The sequence below is a fragment of the Pezoporus wallicus genome, unplaced genomic scaffold (genome assembly GCF_028554395.1).
Source record: "Pezoporus wallicus isolate ANWC-B61680 ecotype Strahan unplaced genomic scaffold, APGP_CSIRO_Pwel_v1 contig_2871, whole genome shotgun sequence".
NCBI lineage: Eukaryota > Metazoa > Chordata > Aves > Psittaciformes > Psittacidae > Pezoporus > Pezoporus wallicus.
In genome coordinates, this window is record NW_026640775.1 from 3,778,260 (window position 1) to 3,801,626 (window position 23,367).

The 23,367-nt window shown below is 41.0% G+C and overlaps 1 protein-coding gene across 2 annotated transcripts in view; it reads right to left on the minus strand.

The window, feature by feature from the left end:
* The window catches only part of CHST11 (carbohydrate sulfotransferase 11), a 165,023-nt gene that overhangs the window by 68,776 nt on the left and 72,880 nt on the right, over positions 1 to 23,367 (minus strand). For both annotated transcript variants that reach the window (XM_057420570.1, XM_057420569.1), the window contains exon 2: positions 22,953 to 23,038. In XM_057420570.1, the coding sequence (XP_057276553.1) occupies positions 22,953 to 23,038 (86 nt within the window). The remainder of the gene's footprint in view (positions 1 to 22,952; positions 23,039 to 23,367) is intronic.

Below are 23,367 nucleotides of genomic sequence, written 5' to 3' on the forward strand. Positions count from 1 at the left end.
AGCACAGACTCCCATCTGCACCAGCCAGAAGCTCCAGCAGCCATGGTGGGTTGGTGTCTCTAAGCCATTTCAGGCAAGGAGAGAAGACATTCCTCTCCTACCTTCATCACCACCTTAACCTAAACCCCAGCTAACGATGCCTGCAGCAAATTAGCAAACACTCACATAACACACACAGTAGACACACAGTATGCTAGAGATTGGAAGGGACCTCAAAAGATCATCTAGTCCAATCCCCCTGCCGGAGCAGGAACACCTAGATAATGTTACACAGGAATGTGTCCCAGGCGGGTTTTGAATGTCTCCAGGGAAGGAGACTCCACAACCTCCCTGGGCAGCCTGTTCCAGTGTTCCGTCACCCTCACTGAGAAGAAGTTTCTTCTCAAGTTTAAGTGGAACCTCTTGTGTTCCAGTTTGTACCCATTACCCCTTGGCCTATCATTGTTTGCCACTGAGTAGAGCCTGGCTCCATCCTCGTGACACTCCCCCTTTATATATTTATATACACTAATAAGGTCACCCCTCAGTCTCCTCTTCTCTAAACTATAGAGACCCAGCTCCCTCAGTCTTTCCTCATAAGGGAGATGCTCCACTCCCTTAATCATCTTAGTTGCCCTAAGATGATTAAGGGCACCCTTAACCCTTGGGGAGAAGCAGGGAAGTACAACAGGCAGACCCCATGCGAGTCTCAAACAGCATCTGACAAAGCAAAGTGAGCGTTTCTTCTAACAAATCATCTCTGCTGGACCACACAGCCCAAAGAGGATTCGAACTGATGTAATTTAGACACTGAGTGGTAAAGAAGGTGTACATTAGAGATTTAACTCAAATTTCCTTTTTTGTTTCGCAATTATTTAAAACTTGAGTTCTGTTCCCCTCTTCAAATCTTTGGTTTATAAAATACATAAATATATATATTCCTTTGGATTTGGCTACTAATTGGACCCATAGAGTCTAAATTACACACTAGCTCATGAGTTTGACTTTAAGGTTAGGCGGCTGCTTTTAAGTACACTGGTGTAATGATCTTAAAAATTAAAACCTGAGTGTTCCAAGGCCAGCAAAGAGCACACTTGCACACTGGACAAGACATCACATCAGGATTAAATGTGCCCACAGCAAGGTGAGAGGATGCTAATTTGTTGATGTTCACACAGCACTAGAGATCCTCTGATTGGAGGCTGTACAGAAGTATAGAGAATTATAAACTACAGAGGCATTAACTATGAATTTATGAATAACAAAGAAATCTAAAGAAGAACCACTACATAGTTCAGTTTCCCTAATCACTGCCTCTTCAGTATTCACCCACACAGCCAGATTGGCAGATGGCAACCGCAGCTAATATCTTACATAAAAAGGATGTAGATTTAGTAACACAGCATTCCCCATGCAAGCCTCAATTTGGCAATTTATTCAAGTTCACTCTTGAAGCTCCACATTTGCCTAAGAATGCTGCTGAACGAACGTCTCAGCATCCAGCACCACACAAAGCCAGGGGAACACAGAAGGCAGTAGAGCCCAAAATTATGGTGTAGGGTGCAAGAAAAAGTCTTAAAACACTGTATGTAAGTTTCACTCAATACAGCATGAAGAGCTTCACAGGTGAATAGCACCTTGGTGATGAGCCCAGCCCTTTCAAGTACTGAAGAATATATTAAAATGTGCTCTGCGTTGCTAAGAAATTAGAAGTTTCTTTGTTGGTTTTCACTTAATTCTTCCTTATATCACAATATTTAGTGCACCCATATAATTGGCCACTGATATGTCACCAAGGCTCCTAACCTGTTAATGTGAGCCCAGCCTCTTTAACAAACAGTAATTGCCAGGTGTCTTACAAGCAGCTAACACATCCAAAAAAGGGGTCAAAAGAGAGAGTTCAGGAAGCAGACAGCAGGAACAACACCTGGCAAATCCAATTCCATCTCTCTAATGCGACGGAACAAGACTGAAAATTACTACATTGCAGTACCAGAGGTTCCTTGACATTTGGTGGTGAAACATAACTATAAAGCTTATTTATGGCTGCAGCAGCCATAATGGACTTCTCTTTTTAGGTTTTATTAATCTCTTTCTAGTCTCATGTTAACAGGCTGGAATCTCGTCTCTGTTCCATTTTAAACTGATTTAGGATATATGACTTACTGCACACCATTCAAATTTAGGGGTATAGCTTAGAAGTCGTTACTTACAGTAGCAGCTGTCAATGATAAAACAACTATTGCACTCTTGTGACAGGGCTTGACAGTATAATGCAATTTTTAGGACTTTAATTTTGGGTTCGCTAGGAAGACTGCAATATGGGGGAAAATAACCAAACAAAAGAAATGGTATTCTGCCAGTGTTTTTCAAGGCTTTTATTGAAAAGATAGAGAATTATCTATGAAAGACAGACTTTCCACATGATATTAATTTATACAGCTATCCACAGGGATCATTGTTTATCAGATCACAGTGTCTTAACTGACAGAAGCATTACATACTCCGAATGCAGGGAAATCCTGTCTTGTTCCAGGTTTAGCCTTAAATTGGTAGTAAACGATCAACTTGATCATGGTATATCCATCCAAATCACGAAACCACCTTGAGGCATTTACAGAAGCTAAAAACAAGCAGAATTTCCTTCCTCTGAAACATGCCTTAGCTCTGAAAAGCACTAATGCAAAAACAGCATCACGCTGCTCCACAGACCCGCTTATTTATACACAATGCTAACTGATGAAAAATAAAACCCAGGCCCCACCACCCTGTTTCTTGAAGGATTTTACTGCTTGCAAACCTCCAGAATCAGTCCTGATAATTAAAAGCCCAGCTTACACCGTTTCTCCTTTTCCACCATCAAACAACCCTGTTGAGAGTATTTCAGACTCGTAATTGCCGCCATACTAAAGGCAAGGAGTTCAGCAGGTTATTGGATTCAGCTCTGAGACACTAGCAATAGGGACAAAATGAGGCCAAACTGGAAACTACCATGCCTGCATGCATCAGCCTCCCTTTGGATGTTATTTGGGCTGCTGAACATTTGTTTCTTATTACATGGGGAGAGGGGGGAGATAAAAATTTGCCCAATTTTCAGAGCCCAAGCAGAGATTCACAAGGAAAAACTTGAGAAGCCCTGCCCAGCATCAACTGAGAGCCCATGGCCCATGTGTTTAAAGTTTTTATACAGCAGCTATTTTATGCCAGAGTTATGCTTCCAAATTCTCCATGGGGCTGGCTGCCTGAAGCACTATTTTCAGCAATCCTAGAAAGCACACCTCCACCTCTGTCTTAGGACCACAGCTTCAGAAATGAGCATATGAGGGAAACACTTGGTCGTCATGCCACCTCCACAGCACCATGATCCTATCCAAACACCGATTAACTCAGCGGCCCGCTTACCTTATCAGAACTAAGAGGAAGGCAGGCTTGGCTACATGAATACAGCAAGTAAAATCAGCACCACCAGAAGATAGGGCTGAATGAAGACATATGCTAGCCTTTATAAATTTAAGGTATACAGATGCTAAAGTGGTCTCTGAGGACAAAGCGGCCTATCCAAGCCTGAAGGTCAAAAATCTAAACTCTAGTGTAAATCCCTGCAGCTCTCTTAGTAAGGTCTGAAGTACAGATGATGTATAGATGATGCTCAAATGTGATATACAAAGAACCTTGTGCTAGCAATACTCAAACAAAACACTTGGTGCCAAGTGGCTGCTGAGCGAAGGGAAAGGGCACAGAAAGCGGATCAAGACCCAGCTGGATGATTCAATCTAGCTACAGGATCGATAGGCTCAGTAGCAACAAAAACACATTTGCATTTCTTCACCAACCCTGACCCTGCAATACCTGCAGAGGCTGGGAGAAAACCCTATAACAAAGAGCCATCACAATGGGCTGCCAGAAGTTTCTGATGAATCCAGGGCTGCCTACAGCCAGAGTACTGGGAGCTGCCAAGTAACAAAAGCAAAACCAGGAGACACTACTTGATAAAACACAACTAGAATTTAAACATTGTTCGAAGGAATGATGCACTGTTCCATGTAATTGCTTGTTTGATAAATATCAGGCAGTTACAGCTCACATTTTTAGCCTTGAATCATTGCCAAACTGAGTTAAGTTTGTGGGGTAGAACTGAATCAGCAGTTCACTTACAAAAATTAAGCCCAGGAGAATGTGAAACAGTGAAATATTCCTACTCATTAAAGAAGCTATTGGTGCTAGATAATCAGCATACAGACAAAGCCCAGAAAGGTGGAACATTTATGTGCCCCAATCACTTTTCCTGAAATTCATCTGGTATGCAAATTGTCTACAGCTTGATAGCATCACTTAAATTTATTTCCCCCAAAGATTTACAGCCTAATCACTGCTCTGCACCACAGGGCCACAGTGCTCACAAGGCATCCCAGTAGATGACTGGGGTTGTCTGGGTCACCCCCATGAACCTTACTCTAAAATCAAGCACTAAAGACAAGAGTTATTTCTGTACCAGATACAGTATTAAAATTTAGGAGCCATTCAGCGGTGCATAGAAACAAACATGGTGATTGCAGTCCTAATCACTGCAGACACACGTCCTGATCCTCACACACAGCATTACTTGGCAAGCACAGAAAATGGTGCAAGGAAGTGATGGCTGGATACTGTTCTTTTTGCCCAGGCGACTGTCCCCAGAGAACAGCAGCAGAAGCTGTAACATATCTGATTTGTGGTTAAATCCACATCTTGACAGTTCAGCATCCTTCACAAAATAAAAAATTCATGTCCACACATAAGAGTAAATTACTTCTGGAACATAAATAATAAAATAATTTGGGACACTTTACATAGATAGTAGTAGCAAGGGTAATTTGCTTCACAAAGAAAGAAAAATTATATATATTTCCTCCTACAGTGTGAATTCATTTCCCACTGGATAATATTAGCCTGAATTGGAATATGTGCAAATTTTAGTTCCAAGACAATTACATGTTTTGGAGCTGATATTTCAAAACTCATCAAAAGCAGAGACTGAAGCTTTTTGATGCTTTAAAAGGCAATATCTCATTTTTCCAAAGAAAATTACAATGTCCCTCTCTAGCTTCCACAAACACTGAACCATCAAACTTTTATTTTCAATTTTGTTGCAGTTAAGAAAAAAACCTGTAAAGTAATTTGTAAGAGCCTCTAAAATTTTGGTTTAATTTCTTCCCTCTCTCCTTGGAGCCTCTGTGGTTACTGGAGAGTAGTTTTATAAGTGGAACAGTATTGACGTAAGTCAAGAATGATGCAAAGTTGAGACTAATCCTAAATCCATGCTAACAAGCTTTTCTATCATACAAATGAAGTGTATACCTCTTACTCTAGCTGTTTCCTGCTCAGCATCTTGGGAAGGATACATCTTCACATGTATGCCCAACCATGCCATTATTTTGGGATACATAATTCAGAATCTGGGAGTTTAGAACAGAAAGTGATAAAGAAATAACAGCTTAAAGGGGAAAAGTGTAAGCTTGAAGGAGAACATTACTCTGGGGAAAAATTTATCAGCATAAGATCAAATATGTCTAATCTTTTAACTCTTTCATGCCAACAGACCATCAGGAACCCACCTACCTCCAGCCCTCAAGTCTGTGACGTGTCACCAAAGGGAGTCTTGCCAAGCAGCGACTCAAGACCAGAGTGGTACCTGCAGGGTCAGAACCCATTTCCCAGTACTCTCTCACCTCTGTCCCCACTGGTCCCAGTTTGGTTGCGCTTCAAAGGCTAGAGCTGAACAGGATCACAGCAGAAGATCCATATACCAAAATGGGACAGGTCAGATTGGAATAATGCATTTGCTATGGTGGAAATTCCTTTCTAGATGCTATTTTTAACACCCAGTATTAAACATGCTTATGGATATTCCATGTCCAGCACAGTTACTACCATTCAACTGCCATTAATGTAAATGGTGGGTGCTGGTTAATGACAAACCATATGACGAAATTATTTCCTTTCCCATCTGGGTTTCTAGAGCCTTAAATAAAAGGCCAGGACACTAGTGAGATCACAGCTGAAACATTCAACCTTATCCCCAACATCACCACACATTCTGGAAGAAACCTTAGTTTTCAGGATAAAGCACAACACCGGCGTTATCCCCGCTATCCTACCTAATGCATAGTGGATAATACTACAGTTACAAATATTAATGAAAAATGACTAATGGTACCTAAATGATTCACTTATCTTGGCTCTTTCTGTAACACATTCTCCATATGACAGGCATTTATTAGCTCTCACTGATGACTCCACAGACACCCTGCTAAGCACAAAGTGCCTGTCTACACATTAAAACTTCATGCACAGAGCAAGAATTACTGACAGTAGCTCACTTCTAAAGGGCATATCAGTAGGATTTTTTATTTTTTTTTTTCTGCTATGGTTTTATTTTTCCTTAGCTACGAAATAATCACAGATTTTAAATTTTGCCAGAAGGTAGTGGCCCAAAACCCCCTATTACTCCCTCACAGTACTATTTTTCCCCACAATTGTTGTCTTTTTGTGTGCTTTTATTATTATTACTATTACTATTTTAACAGACAAATCAGTACACATGTGATGTTCCAAGATTAGAAAAAAACAGCTTGGAAATCCTAGCATTGCACACTGTGTGCTGTGTGCGTGGGGAAGCAGCAAGCCCTTGAGTTTTCCTCAGGATTTCACCACTTGTAAGAACAGCCCAATGCTGATTATTACTAGAGCCAAAAACTGCATAAAGACAATACTGCCTTGAATACACACATACAACTGTGCCCACTGTATAGATGCTATGACTGAGCAGGAGCCAAGTGCTTCGCTTCTGCACTGATGTGAAGAAGCATCTCTGCTGCTGATGTGCCTTTTCTACCCTGGAAAATGCTGATTGCTCTAAACCCCAGGTCTAGCTTCTGATATTGCTGGGGTATCAAGTTTGATATTCATATTCCAATAACACCACAACTATTACTGATGATTTAACTGCTTTCTGGAGTCCCTGAGTGAGATTTTCAAGGTGCCCACATTCTAGGCACTTAGGAATCTCAGAAAATCCATAGAGCTCTGTCTTTTGGGAAAACCACCACCCAGCTACTATTTCTAATTACAGTCCTTAAAACCGATATGTTTTGCCCCTCTTCCTGAGCTAAACAGACCCCAGGGCATTGTACACAGCTTTTTTAATTGTTCTGAGCCACACTGAAGGAGATCCTTTGGTCCATTTGGTCTGTTCAGCTCCCTTTGGTGCAGCACACCAGCAGCTCCCGAACATCAACTCACCCAGTATCGGAACAGAGCACTGGGCACCCTGTTTTTGCTACTGGGCAAGTTAAGTAGTCATCATCTTTCTTCAGACCGTATACAGCTAGACCACAGAGCACTGCTTCAGATCACCGTTCAGATGTGGCTGGAATCTGCCTGAAAGTAAATCTTGCTCAGATACATGTCTACATATCATTGCTGCCTTGCAAGGACCCACAAGGAGCCACCTACCTGTCTGTGGCTGTTTCAGGCCAACCCTGCACTGCCCTGAACCTAGTGTTCAGAATGGTACTGTTTGGATTTGGCAGACTGAGACACCTGGTCTGCATCCCTTTGTCAACTCAAGGAACTTCTTAAAGTCTCTACAACAAATGGAAAAAACACTAGGCATCGCAGTTGAGCAGTCAACATGCTCCCTCCATTTCTTTTCCTCTAAACAGGCATAGAAAAAGAAAGCAGTTTTGAAAGTGCTTGAGTGCTTGTCCCTGAGACTTAACCACCAGCAACCTGAATGAATCACTCACTCTGCTAAAACCAGGCTGGAAATTAGCATCAATCCAAGACACATGAGCTTTTATCCTACGCCTAAATATAATTTCCACTAACAGCCTGCGCTACACTGCTTTAAAATAAATGGCAGCTTAGACCTGATACAGAAAGGGCCTATAACCTTTTAGACATGTTTAGATATGTTTAAATGAGAGAGAATATCAGGCTATTTGCCATAATCCAGTTTTAGCTTTCATGAAATTACAGCATGAGAAACAAATCAAGCTTGGCTTTTATGATCAGGAAAAAATGGCTCTCTGTGCCTTTTTTTTTCTATTATTATCATTTAAAAAAGCTGAAGATGGAAGGGAATTGAATGATTTGTTAAATGGATATATTTGATAAGGGAACGTTAATGCATTTTTCAACAACAAAAGTGAAGAATGCTGTTCCAGCTAGACATTTTGTTTCATTTTTTATTACACAGACAGTGCTTGATTACAGTTTAGGGAAATGAACTGAAAGAACAGATGTACAATTTTTTTTTATAGGTAGTCTGAAGGGTATTTTACAGAGTCTGGGAAGAGTTGGAAGGCAGGTGATTCAAAGGATAATTGAAGAATGATATTTAAACAGGATACATTTGTGCCCTCAGGCATTAAACATAGGAGATTTTTTAATTCTCAACACGGGAGTTCGCATGGCTGCAAAGCAAATGAATACAATGAATAATTTTGTTTCAGAGACATGCAGTAACTGCTTGTTAGCAAGTAGGGAATTTTCCACAATTCAGGGAAATTTTATATGAACTTATTTAGAATAAGCCAGATGCTATTCAGTTTAATATTCATCATCATTCATTACATTATAGTATCATATTTTCAGTAGTTTCAGAATAGAGATCAAAAGCATTTCATGGTAACACAGACGACAGCAAGAACACGCAGAGACAGCCCCAGGTGCAGGACTCTGGCTCTCTAGCATTAGGACTGCAATGCTGAGGTCCACTGCAGCCCATTGGGATGCAGACTACAGCTGGTCCATGCCTCTGGTGGCTGAGGCTGCTGGTGAAAGCAGTCAGGCAGGTGGCAATGTCTCCCCCTCCACAGTGGACCAGATCTACCTCAAGCATGAGTGTCTCTGTCCCCTGCTTAAGATGTCCCAGCTCCATGCAACCCAGCTGCTGTCCTGGTGTAATTTTGGACTCCCTTGTCATGGCATAAGGGACATTCTGAGCACGTACACTACTTCGTTCCTGCTACATCTTTAGTGTCAACTTTAGCATCAGATTTCGGGAAAAAAGGTACCTTATTAAGGGTTTCAGTCCTCAGTAATAAGGGCTCTGAACAGCAGGACAGTTTCTCTAAAACCCCTTGACTCCCTGGTCTGACACTCCTTATTCTGCTTAACAAGAGAGCACACATTAACCCTTTCCAACAAAACCTACATATATTAATTAGCGAATTAGTGGAGCACAGACTATGTCCACATCAAAGACACATTAGTGTATCATTATTAATGTTGTGCAGTTCATGCCAATTGAATTCCTAATGATTAGCCGCTTAATTCTGAGCTGAAACAATTACTCTTTCCATTGAGAATTACTTGCTTCGGCTCAAAGCTCAGCAGCTGAAGTACAGAAAGACAGCCATAGCCAGTCATGCAAACACATAGTGTGGAACCAAAATTCAGGTTTACTAATACATATTTTGTATGCATAATAAAGCATTAGACGTACAAAAACATCACTTTTCAAAACTGGTAAAAAATCTGTTGGCAGGACTGAGGACATCCCTAATTCATAGATTTCCGCAGCAGCTGGAGTATGAACATACACATGTTCATATTTGTGCACAAGAAAGCAGTTGGCCCTTGGTCTATAAAGGCCTCCACACAGTCATTGGCTCTTCCTGATGTCATTTAGATCATAGAATCATAGAATGGTTATGGTTAGAAAGGACCTTAAGTTAATCAAGTTACAACACCCCTGACATGGGCATGGATACCTTCCACTAGACCAGGTTGCTCAAAGCACCTTCCAATCTGGCCTTTGGACCTAGATCCCAACACTACCAGGGATGGAGCAGTCACAACTTCCTTGGGCCAACTTCTTCCAGTGCCTCACCACTCTTACAGTAAAGATTTCTCCCTTACATCTAATCTAAATCTCCCATTTAAGTTTTAACTCATCACTCCTTGTCCTACCATTACAGTCCCTGATGAATGAACATTTCAAATTCAGAATATACTGTTAGATGGTGCAGTGACAATGTCATATGTCAGAAAAACAAACGGGTGGATCCTGATTTAGATTAATTGTAGTTAGGAGCAAATACTTGGCTTGCCTTCAAGTAAGTGAGGAATTTAAGAGATGCATCTCATGGCAGCTGTGTAGTTTTGGTAGATGCACAATTTAACTTGTAACTGTCATTTTCTACAATCAAAACAATATGCAGACAATAATTATGCCACCAATATGCCCCTGAGAAATAGATAAACAGCCATAACTCATTTTACAAGCGTAGAATCGGAGACATAATGATCCGATGACAAAAAATACTAATGGTAAAACCAGTATTAAAATGTAGGGTGTGCTCACTGTGCAAACTAGCTGAGACAATGGCATTGGTGGAACATAGCTGCAGCAAAATGGGATGCAAGAACGTGCTTTGCCAGTCCACTACTACTACAACTCTGACGTGGTGATGATTATTGTATTACCATTATGGTGATTCAATGAAAGCATTAATGTTCACACAGTCAGAGACACAGAGTACAGTATTCATGGCTGAGTATCACTGAACAGACATTAGTTCCCTCGGACCAGTTGCTCCATGTAGTATTTATAACACAGTCAGAGCTGCTAACAACATGAATGGAGCATTTCCTTAAGCCTGTGCAACTAAGGGACTGACCCCAGGGTGAAATAAGCAATGGGGAAGTCTTTCTGCTGACTTCAGTAGCCACTGGAAGAGACTCCTCTTACACATGCTACAAGGGACTGCGCCAACACCTGCAAGAGCCCACAAAAAGCTCTCTGTTGACTTTCAGAAGACATCAGACTTTCATCAACTCCACACTAACCTACCAAGCACTATAGTATTTAGATTTCCTACTCCATGCGGACCTGCAGCTTTGCATGAGGACACACAAGGGAGTGCGTTATTCTAAGAGTCCCATGCGGTGTCCAGGAGATGTTACTTCGAGGAAAGTCAGAAGCTGCTTGTCAGAATTAATTTTGCAAAATAAAGCTACAGTAGCTGTTAATTGTAACAAATTCGTAACTGATTTCTAAATGAGCAGTTTACTTACAGTGCCAGCAGCTGCAGGTTGAGGTCTCCCCTTTCATTTTATCTCTGCTTGGCCTCTGCAGTTACCCCCATGCCCTATTTCTCCAACACAGAACCCATGTGAAGAAACAACAGTATCCTATGCTTTCTAAAGATACATGCTCTGGCCAAGCCCAGCAGTATCCAGAGTACTTTCCTATCCCCTATTCTTATTCCCCAGGCCTCTCTGATTTTTCAACATACTTCTTAATGGAGCAAAAGGAATCACAACAGCAACCATCTTCCAGGTCATGGTGAGTGACCACCAGTAGTTCTGTAACAGATCCACTGGAAACACACGCCAATACCAACATATGCTGTACAAAGCTGAACTGTGCAAAGCAAGAATCGTTTCAATGTACAGCTTTCAAAGGCAAAAGCACGTTTGGCAGGGAAGGGAGGAAGCTTATTTTTGGATGCATATAACTGATTGTATACATGGATTTTTATCATATTGGTGCTTATACAAGACTGGGCTGTTACTGACAAGACAGATCTTGAACCCACAGGACTGCAGGACAACCTTTAATAACAAATGGTAATACTTTGCCAATGGCCAGATAGTCAGTGTCTTAGCAGATGATACCTTCTGACTTACTTCTTTAGCTACCGATTTAATTACGCCTATAATGTCATGAGAAGCAGAAATCAATTATTCATTAAACCTAAGAAAACATTCTTTTATCCCATGTATTTTGTTTCAAGATCATTTACACTTGAGTAAAAAAGCAGTTTTCTTCATTCAGTGTCAATATTTTATACAGTAACTCACTTAACAGTCCAAGTGAAAACTGAAGTGGATCTGTCAGAGGACAAGGCCATGATAATTCTGTCCAAGGCATAAAGGTGATAATTGAAAACTCCACCAATCCATCAGCTGCATACCAGCAACTGTGTAATGCAGGGATCATAAGCAGGCTGCATGGAGCAATTTGTCACAAAGACCTTTGATGCTTTACATGTCAGTATCCCAGACTTCCTTAGAGGTTGTTGGAAATGTCACCATCTATCTCCCTGTTTCCTAGCTCCCTTAATTTTTAATAAACACAAGACCTAGCCTATCCTTGCTTTCTTCACACAAAAGATTTTTTTTTCTACATTCCCAATAAAAGCAATACTGCTTTTCATAAACTCAAAAGAGGCCACTGAGCTCTCTTTTCCAATAGACAGATAAAACTCTTTTCTTTTGCTTGACTGTTTTTGCACTAGTCAACTAGAAACAAATATGAGAGCATTATTTTCAGAGGAACAAGTCTTTCCACTCTATCTGCTTTGCCATCCCACCCCTGTTCTCTCACTATCTGCCTCCATCACTTTCTGATAAAGTCATGACCATAAACCTGCACAGTAACTCATGTAAAAATATTCTTGTTTTTGTAAGATAAAAGGTAGGAATAGAGAGGGAATTTGAACAGAGCTGAAGACATCAAGCTGAGAAGGAGACTTCAGGGCTGGAGGAGATGAGGAGGAAGAAGGGCAAGAACAGAGAATTAGATCCTGGCAAGGAGACAACCTTACCCCCTTGCACACAGCTACAAATTCAGCACCAGTTTATTAACTCAAGTTTACATTAAGTAAAGAAGATAAAAACAGCTGCAGAGAAAGCAGCAGAATCACTCCTATCCCTACAGCTAGACACCCTGCATGCCACATAACCAAGCTGTATGAGGCTCTGGGAGCTGGACATGACTCAGCTGTGTGCATCACACTCCACCACCTTACTGTCAATGCAAAGCTTTCTATGGGGTAAAATTTACTCCCAAGCATAAACAACCACATATTCGTATATGCACATTGCATTAGTTTCTAGTGTTACCCTAAGCCCTTGCCAGAGACCAAGCCCTACTTGGGCTAGCAACTGCGCAGAAACGCAATGGTGCCTTGCTCAGCTCTCTGCCTGATGCATGTCTGAACAAGGCGCCATTGTTCTTCAGATGGAGACCCACTCAGATTAGCAGAAAACCATGCGTAAGTGGAAGCATGTGCAGAGGGGCTGGGAGAAGCCTACAGATATGGGACTTGCTCACTTAGGGCCAGTGTGCCCTTGCCTGAAAGCACAGGGCGGAAGTGTTTGTTTCCAGGCTGTAAATAGGTAGCATTTAAATGTACAAAAGACCATACATAGGCTTTTGTAGGTCCAAAGCTATGGAAAAAAAAAGAAAAAAGGGAAAAGCCTCTGCTGAGCCTAGACAAATTGCTCAGAATAGTCATTCTTGCCTACTACCTTCTAGAGTGATGTCACTGGCACAACGATCTCTTACAGAAAGAAAGCAGCAATTGTGGAAGTACCTAGTATTGCATCTCATCTTCACCACAGGAACCTTCATTCAATTTACATTAAGTAAGACATTACGCTTTGGAGAAGTACCAACAATTCCAGCTTCTCCTTACCAGCTCAATGAAACACATATTTTCTCTTTCAGCTGAGATTATTACAGATATTTAACATATCAAAATGAACTGAAAGCTACCACTGTGCTGCTCTGCAGCTCTCCATCCATCTATTGACATCAAGGCTTAGTTCATAAAATATGACATTAACTATATTGCTATGTAAATACAACTCCTTCAACTACCATTTCATAAGTAAAATATATGCAAGGCAAAAGCCAAGTCTGACTTGAATAGATGAAACTGTCTTCTCCCAGCTAGAGATGTCTTTGTTACTTTGGCTCCTGAAGTCAATTCCCCAGCACCTGCCTGCACGTTCATCTTCTGTCCTCTAATTGAATTAATATTCACTTCCTCTTACTAATCCCCAGATGCTTGTCTGAAATGATCTAAGACACAACCCACGTTTACAGGGATAAAAGATTTATATTAGGGCATCAGTTTGATAGCTACAGAGGTTTGCTAATTTGCAGTGCAGCCAGGCAATCTGACTGCAGGAATATTGTGAATTTTTTAATGTTCTTCTAAAGCTTGGAGGGAACATTTTGCTTTTAACCCTATGCTGGAACCACATTCAGAATACTGTTCAGATGTGATTTAAGACTGGAAAGAAAGGAATACTCCTTCCTGGATTTTCCAGGCACCAGAAATATATCTCAACTTCAGCGCACTCTGTATTTGCCAACCCTCTTTGGTTTGGCTATAGTTATTATGTCACTACCAGGGAAAAAAAGGAGGGAAATTTTTTTAGCATCAGACTTGACTTACACTCTTCAGTATTTTCTACTGCAATAGAATGTGGGAATGGTGAAAAAGGAGGTAAAACAATGGCTGCAATCACAGCTCCCTTCTGATCTTCTGGATCAGATATTTTAACTGGAAGTTTGGTCCCTAGACTTAGGAGATTTGCCACCAGCTTTCAAGAGATCAGGTTTCACTTTTCTCTCAAGGTTATGAATGGACAGAAACATCTACACTGACAGCAGGCTGGAAAACCTGGAAAACAAGGCCACTCACCCCTCCCCTACAGCTACACAATAGCCTTATTGTGAAGGAAATAAAATTTTGGTTTCATTTCCCCTCCTCTCCCCCCCCATTTTACCATTGCCTCATGAATGTAGAGACGGTTCAAAAATTAGACCACATCCACACCAGGATATACAATGGCTACAGACCGGTTGAGCAACAAAGATTTACTTGAGTGGCCTGAGTCCGATGGCTACTATGTTATTTTTATAGAAGAAAAAAAAAAGACATATGCACTATAAACACTAGGTCTGTTGTCTTCAAATGCTATATAGCTATTAACTTGTAGAAATACTTTTTCTCCCTTTTCTTTCCACACTTCCTCCATATGAGTAAGAAGCAAGCTCTGAGAACTAGTGAGTAGTTCACAGCAGTAAAAGCAGTTTACTGTGGCTGGCCCAGGTGATGATTACTGAAACAATCAATCTTTCAGCTTGATGATTAAACAAGCAAACATAAGAACAACTCCAATAACCAGCAATTAGGGTGTTTCCCATGTGTGGAACACCAGCCCGCCACTTGCAGGGATTCAGCTCCCAGTTCTCTGGTTCTGGGAGAGTGCCCTGACTATTGACAGGGACAGCCTGGGCCCCTCCAGTTCATACTTTGGATTCAGTGAACTGTTAATTACCACCATCATGAGTGTCTGACAGTATCAGACAAACTAGATTGACAGAAGAAGGCACAATTTTCTCCTTTTTTTACTAGACCAACAGGCCAGAACACATGTTAAAATGACCATGGCTCTCACTCTACTGCAGCCTCAGATCATCACGAGAAAAGGCTAAATGAAAAGACTATTAGCCTAAAATTCTGCTCCTTATTTAGTTTTGAAACGCAAGACAGCATCAACAGGAGATAACAGAGTCACTCACAGCACTCTGTCACCCATGCATATGATTTGAGCGCCCTATGGCCAAGTGTGGGATGCACAAGTCAAGACACTTCAAGTCACAGGTCCACCATTACCCCAAGATACACCTCGGGAATCAACCCCAAGTCAACCCAAGTGTTTCCCAGCTACTACTACCAGAAGAATTCAGCCTAAATTCACAGCTAGTTTCAATCACCCTCAAATATACCCCAAACTGTGTTTTCCAGCCGGCGTCTTTGCTCAGCCCTGTCCATAACCATGCGGTGCAGCCCCACAGAAGCAGTGTGCTGAGCGAGTGGTATGGATTAAACTGTAGCACCTAGTTTGACCCACCTTACACCTCCCCACAAACTTCAGCAACAAGAAAACTTACTTAGAAAGTGTCCTTAAATAATCGGTGCTCAATGTAATTATTTACACACGTATACAAAAACTCTATAGGCTGTATCCCAACAGTATCATGAACTTCTTAGCACACTAGTCCCAGAAGGCATGCTGGCTTCCACAGCCATGTCTTTTAACAGGCCATATTTCAATCCTGCTTTGTCTGTGTTATTTACAAAGAAACATTCCTGAATGTCTCTGCATAAATGGACACACAGATTATTGCACTTTTACTAAAAGAAGCTTTGGTAAGGTGCAGCTGGTTACATTACTGAGGTTAATTTATATTGGAGCTAAAAAGTGAATGAATTGTATGTATCGGTACCACATACAATATCAATAAATATTATGGGTCAGTTTGTAGGACTTGAGGTGCTATATCAGATACAGTTAAGTCTGTAAAATGGGACTGGGGGATCTAATCCATTTAAAATAATTACAAATGTAACAACTTTTTCTGTCCTTCCTTGATATTAAAGCTAGATAGTAAATGAGAATTACAAGTACCAGTAGACAGATTTGATGTCTCATTTTCATAATTATGTCTATTGGGATATATTACAGTCCCTCAGGGAGAGCGAGGCTGCAGCTGGGCTCTCTGGATTTGAAGAGATCATCTGGCCCTGTTGCAAGCGGGCTACAATTCTGCTGCACAGGGTTAAGAAACCTCTTTGATAACAAAAGAAAACACAGGGGAAAACCAAAACCATAAAAAGGCAGATGTTAAACACACACAGTTGCTACCCTTCACACAAGGAAGAAAGCTGCCCAAAACCTACTTGCACCAGAAATAAGCAAGGCTACAGTTTACAAGGTCTAGGCTAAGAATATTGGGATACAGCTACTTAGCCAGTGATGCTGGAGTGCCTGCCAAAGCACAGACAGAAAGGATGCATTCTGCCTCCACAGGAGCCGGCGGCAGAAATCTGTGCTCATTACACTTATTTGCAAGACTGGTATTCTCCCACTATCCTTTGCTTCCTAATCCTCCAAGCCACCACATCCTCCTGCATTTTGAGGTATGATTATCGAGGTTTCTTGGTATATAATTTGCATGTGAAGAGGGAAAACAAAGGAACTTTATGCAGAGAAAGAGGTAGGTGCCCCATTTGAGCATTACTCAGTTCAGAGCAAACATCTGACTTCAACACCATGATTCTGGTCATCAGAGGCCCAATTTAGAGACAACTAAATACAAAAAGCCACTGAATGGCACCAAGTCAGCTGTCTGAAGGCCAGGTCTTCTCTCCACAGAGCTGACCAAGTGCTTGTCTAACAGGGAGCTCACACATTGCATAGTTACCCATTTTGAAAGCTGTGTTATCCTCTTTCCCCTCCAACACATGAAACCTTTTGGTTTTCACCATGTCTCTTGTATTATTAAATCGTTCTTCTTACACTTTTATGCCTCCAGAAAGTCTTTATATTTAAACTCATATGCTCTCAAAATTATAAAATATGAGTCAAGGGCTGGAGAAATTAGAGGTGCCTCTGCTGCCTCTTTTTCTATCAGGGAAATCTGAGCTATTTTGAGCGATGACTGTATTTGTTCATTTCATACAGGTAACAAGTCTTTTATTAAACACAGGTGTCCAAAAATTCATCCCAGTGCACTGCAGTAACTTGAATGAGCACGTCCCGGGGATAATTCTGGCCTTCAGTGCTGGTAGTTACAGTACATACTTGTCTGATTAATTCCTCTTGACTTAAAAAGTCATCCATCATGTCACAACAAATGATCTACGAAGCACCCTGTACCTGAAACCCTCCCCTCCCTAAGTCATTTCCCCAGCATCTAAACCAGACTCTTATCATTTGTAATCAGTAATTAATAACAAAGCATTCTCACTAGTGCAATTTTTTGCTAAGGTTAATGCCATATTTCATCCCAGGCCAGCTGCTGTTTTACGACTTCCAAGCACAACAGTAAGTAATGTCAAAAAGTCATCCATAGAGTAAATCAATTAGCTCCTCTTTCATCAGCAGGCATTCTGCTGCAGCAAGCAAGTCTAATTACATATAAAGCTGTTTAACAGGAGTATGTACCCAAAGTTTGGCATTGCATTGACTTTAATTCCCTATGTCTCCATTCTGCATCTCTTCCATTAAGGAGTTTTTAATCTATAATCAAATAACTGATTATGAGCCGCACTTACCATGCTCCTATTATCTGCACAGATTTACCTACAAAGATCAGAATCAATCACATAACACATTTTCAGTATTGATAAAACTTTTGAGGCACTTCTTTCCCTCAAGAAGTACACATACATATTTCTAACCAGCTCAGTTGCAAAGCATCAATAAATTCTTATGTATTGCTCTTTAAACAAACTGCGCTATTTCTGTAATGCTCGCACTGGGATATCTGTATTGCTGTCCCTAAGAGAAAATTTGTCATCCAGCACTTATATATGTGAAAATGGAAGAAAAAAATAGCATATAGCATTGGTGTACGGTGTTAGTGTATGGTGCTAGTGTAATCTTTTGTCGTATTGAAATTGGCAAGTAACTTTGGAGAGCTATATTTACACACGCACACACACGTTTAATTGATATAGTAATTGCCTGACCTCTCAGGCTCCTCTTGCATGATGTAGCTGATGAAGATATGTCTGGCTCAGGAAGTTCATGAGGCTTTTGTGCACTGCCAGAGGATGTTGAGTCCTTTATCCTTCTTGTAGTCTGCTCACTTGCTGCTGCAGACAAAACACCAGGTGAACTAGACCTTTCATCCTTTTCAGTGATCTGCCCTTTGGTTCTGTTTCTAAGAACGAGAAGCCGTAGCACACAAACAAACTGCACAGTGCTCAGTGCCTCAAGATCCTGTTCCTTCAACATTCGGTCTATTCTGGTTTGCAGTTTCTTGTAAATCAGTAGCACATTCATTGCACCAAACAGATCGATGCTAACCACTAAAGTGTGCAAGCCTCAACTATGATGTTGCCCAATTCTGAACTTCTGGTGACTCCAGCTCATGGGCTGATCCACAATTATCTGTTATTTTTGTAGCAGCAGGGGCTGTACAAAATCATGAAAATTATAAGACACTGTTATATACACTGACTTCTAAGAATACATCTTGCAAATATTTGTTTACCCATATTCTTTAATTCCTGGAGTTCTGTATACCAAACCAAACCAAAACCAAACCCCATCAAAACACAAAAACCCACCCAATATACAATGCAAACTTCCGCCAGATTCCTGAAAGGCTGTTCATCTGTGTTCAACTGCATCTAAATTTTACCCTTTGCTACTTGCTGTGTGTTGAATCCCCTTTTTCTTTCTGTTTTGCATGTGAAGGAAAATAGTTCTGCTTAACACAGATCCAAATCGGCTTTTTAATAAATGCATTAAAGAAATGGTCCATGTCAGCCCCCAGAATCTGCCACAGGTACCTATTCACCTTTTTACTAAACCTCCACCTGAAAATGAAAGAAAAAAAGAGAAAATAGGGTCTAAAAGACACACTGCACACTTCCTGCCATGTACGCAGAGACCACAGCCTGGAAATCCACTACTTGGTGTAAATTCAGATCAGTTATATTGACTTTTTTTCCCCTCATGATATATTAGTGCTTATGAAAAATCTTGCAGTGAAAGCCCTAGGAAAGAAACCTTTTGTCCACAGACAAATATGCTTCCCATATTCTGCTCTATTACAACAGGCAAAAGAGCAAAAGTGACATCCCTACTTCTTACAATAATCACAAGGACAGACAATCAAGACATAAATAACATACGGGCTTTGGCTTTGTCATGGACATTCTTTAGCCCTAATTTAGTGTTATCTGCACCCATTTATCCTCTCCTCCACCAGAAGTATGAACAATTATGATCAGTCCACTGAAAAATTGACTGTAACCCTAACATTCTGCCCCCATAAGCTCCCAACCTTTCAGTAACCTCCAGATCATTCCTACATTTAAGTTTACTCAAGCCAAATCTCCCTGGGTTGTTGTTGCTTTTTTCTTTTTCCTCTTCCTTTCTTCTTTTCTGCTTTTATTTCCTCCTTTCCCTTTCCTTTTCGCAATCACTTACCAAGCCAAAAAGAGATTCAAGAGACCAGTGATGGCATCTGCAAACAACTCAAACAACTGCATAGAAGGAAACAAAGCAGCACAGGATCAGAGAGGCTGTTATATGTCAACGCAGTAAATACCCACAGTCAAATTCTCAGCTGGTGTAAATCAACCTGCCTCCATCTGGTTTTACAAGGGAAGTGCATCCTAATGCTGAACACACAGTAGAAAAACCTTATTCATGTTAAACGGTGGCATTTTAAATAGTAGAGAGTATTGACCCTATCTGGCACCTATTTTAATTGATGGCCAAACCCTCATCTCCCCTGATAGGAAACAGCCAGGAGCACACTGCTTCTGAGGATGTATGGGTCCTTAATACCACCTCAAAGCAGGGAGCCTCCTCCTTTTCCCATCTCTCTCAGGGGTCCTGGAGACATTCCCAGGAACAGCAGCAGCAGCCATGGTTGTGCACTGCTGCATACACAAGGAAAACTGAAATGTGGAATATACTGCGCACTCTATAGCAGGGGATGGCAAGCCATAGTTGGGTTCTCCTATTATATCAGGTAAAAAACATGCACACAGAGATCTTAAATATTTAAAGTTTCCTATCATTAAACCACAACTGTGCCTCGCTTGTAGTAATCCAAAGCCGTAGCTGCAGGGCATTTTTCAGCAGCCCAAGTCTGATGTTTGAATTACACAGATTCCTTTGAACTACAAGGAGAGCTACAGATATCTGCTCTATCAGTTCCACTATTACTCTGAGGCAGCTAAACTAAGTGCCAAAGAGTTCCTCTGATGGCACACAGCCATCAGCACCATGGATAAAAGTGTGGGTTCAAAACATCAGGAGTCCATCAAGTTCTGATGGTCAAGGGTTAAAGATCTAACCAGTGTTTTCATTATCCAGATCAGTAAGAGAGAGAGGGTGGCCAAAAATGTCTTCATAGAACCACAGAATGGTTTGGGTTGGAAGGAACCTTAAAGATCATCCCGTTTGAACCCCTTGCTATGGGCAGGGACACCTTCCACTAGACCAGGTTGCTCAAAGCCCCATCCAGTGTAGCCTTGTCTTCTCATATATTTATGTACATTGATTTCTGAACTGACTTTACAAATGGCTGATCACAACTGCTTCAGCAAGGAAAGATTCGGGGTCCAACCTCCATCCCCCCACCCTCACAAATACTTAAGGAAAACGCATCCTACTGCCAGAATGCAGACCAGTCTCCAATCTGCCGTCTTAAGAAAGGTAAGGCAGACATTTCTTGGGGAAAAAAAAAAAAAAAAAAAGGAAAAATAAAGATAAAACATGTATTTTGAGAAATATTCTAAGTGTCATTGCCAGCCTGTTGTCTTCTATTGCAACCTCTACTTACTGCTTTTTCTTGCTGTTTTCCCAAAGTGTACGCACTTGATTGTCTGCCATTGCCAGTCCCTCTAGAACTGAGTGTGGCATGCAAAGCCCCATTCAAAAAGTAAACACCAATTAGGAACAAAGAAAGAAATGAAACTCAAAAACTTGATAAGAACGGATGTCAATAAGCTGATGGAAACACTTTGGCATAAAAAAACATCATCTACATAGGTCAACATCGGCTACAAGAACTTCCACACTTCCTCAAACGTCAACTTCTCTGGCTGGCTCATAGGTGAGCCCGGAAAGGGATGATAAAGGATTGCTTGGTCAGGGCATGTAGAAAGGAAGCAGAGGCAGCGAAGGAGCTGCCAGCTGCGTCCCCTGCTTCAGGAAGCTCAGGAAACCTTTTCAGCTAACCAAGTTTTCAAGGGCTCTGGGATTACGGCCCTTCAATGGATGGGGATGTTTGTTTCTTATGGGATGGCCTTTAACGATGTTAAAGGGCCAAGCAGTTTCAGATGACACACAGCAGCCCCAGAGAGAATAATTACTCAATCTCTTTTCCCTTACCCACCCTTCTTGAGCATCTGCAAAGAGTCTTCACATTTAGTCTGCAAATGCTAATATTTTTTCCTTTGTAGCACTTAATGTTCTTCAGGGCTTTTACATGCACTTTCCATTTACCCAGTGCTAAGTCTCATAATGGTCAATAAAGGCTAGTATATTAGCATGATAAACTCACGTTCCCAGCCATGCACAGAATTCAGATTGAATCAGAAAGTCAGCCTATGTCCATAAAAATAACACTATTGAGCAAATGGAGCTTTACTGCACTACACAGCAGATATCACATCTTTGGGTTGTTGTCAATTCTTCATATAAATACTTTAACTCCCTTAGACTTCATTTTGCATGTGATACAGTGAGCCTCTTCATAACCAAATATTATTTAAAACATTTACTGCCTTGTTAAATCTAACAAGTTAGATTTATTGGGATAGTCTCTTTCCTTAATAGCCAATTTAGTAAAACTCAATGTATTCATTGATGGTTAAATATATAATAGGCGGTTGTTAAACTTTAATAAATATGTTTAATAGTCAGCTGGCATTTTCTCTCAATGGCAGCACTTCCTCTCGACTGCCAACAGGAAATGCTGCTTCTGAATGTGCCAATTCAGCCTACATGGAGGGAATAAATTGATCTAGAGGAGCAAATGGGAGCATGAATTTCAGGTAGCTTTTCCGTGCTGCTTGTCACAAGAGGAACTCTAGCTGAGATTATCTTAAGCTCCATCAAGACTGTCAGGTGTTAAATAGCACACAGTGTAACAGCAAATATGAGCTACTGTGTTTGTCTAGACTCCATACAAGCAACAAACCAGCACAGGAAGGGCAGCTGGCTTCCTGAAAGCCATATAAATTATATTCATGCATTATTATTGTGATATACAGTCTTACCACACTCCTTGTTTCATGCATATCATATCGCATTCTCTCACTCCACCCTGCCACTCTGTGTGTTGACAGACCAAACTACAATGCTTCAAGCTTCTACCTAGTACTAAAAGTACTCTTTAAAAGCTTTTAGGTACCTTAGGAAAAAAAAAAATAAATGGAGGAGTTCACATCACCAGAAGATTAAAAACCTTTAAAAATTGGGCCCTCAACTTAAACTGTAGAACTTTATGGCTAAATTCTGCAGGTCCCAGGACCAGCAGCTATTTATTACATATTAATAAGAAAAAAAGCACCAAAATACCTTCAAGAGAGACTGTATTTGTACACTGGGCTTGGAAAGTTCCATCACAGCCATGAAACACTCACCTGGGTGGGATTATACAGTTCCTGGAGTGGGCTTCTGGATCCTTTCCGGCAGCAAATGTCCATCCCAAATGGATTTCTACGCATTACTGCAAGGGGAAATTGAAATTAATACAGGTTAGCAACATTTGTTAGCTGTAACCTACTGCAACAGCTACAGCAAAAGGAGATTTTCTGACAGATCATACGATTCTAGACAGTGTTATATCTGAACTCCTAAAATTTACACTCCCTAGAAATTGTCCAAGAGCCAAATCCTTTCTCTATTGTGGAAGTTAGTAATGAAAAAGCTCTCTGGTTCCCCTCTTACAAAAGCTGTTATCTAACAACTTCCAGCTTGGGTGCAGAAAAACTCAAGCACAGGAACCAAAGCAACACAATTTGCAGCCGTGCTAGGTACTTGTTTCCCTGATCATCC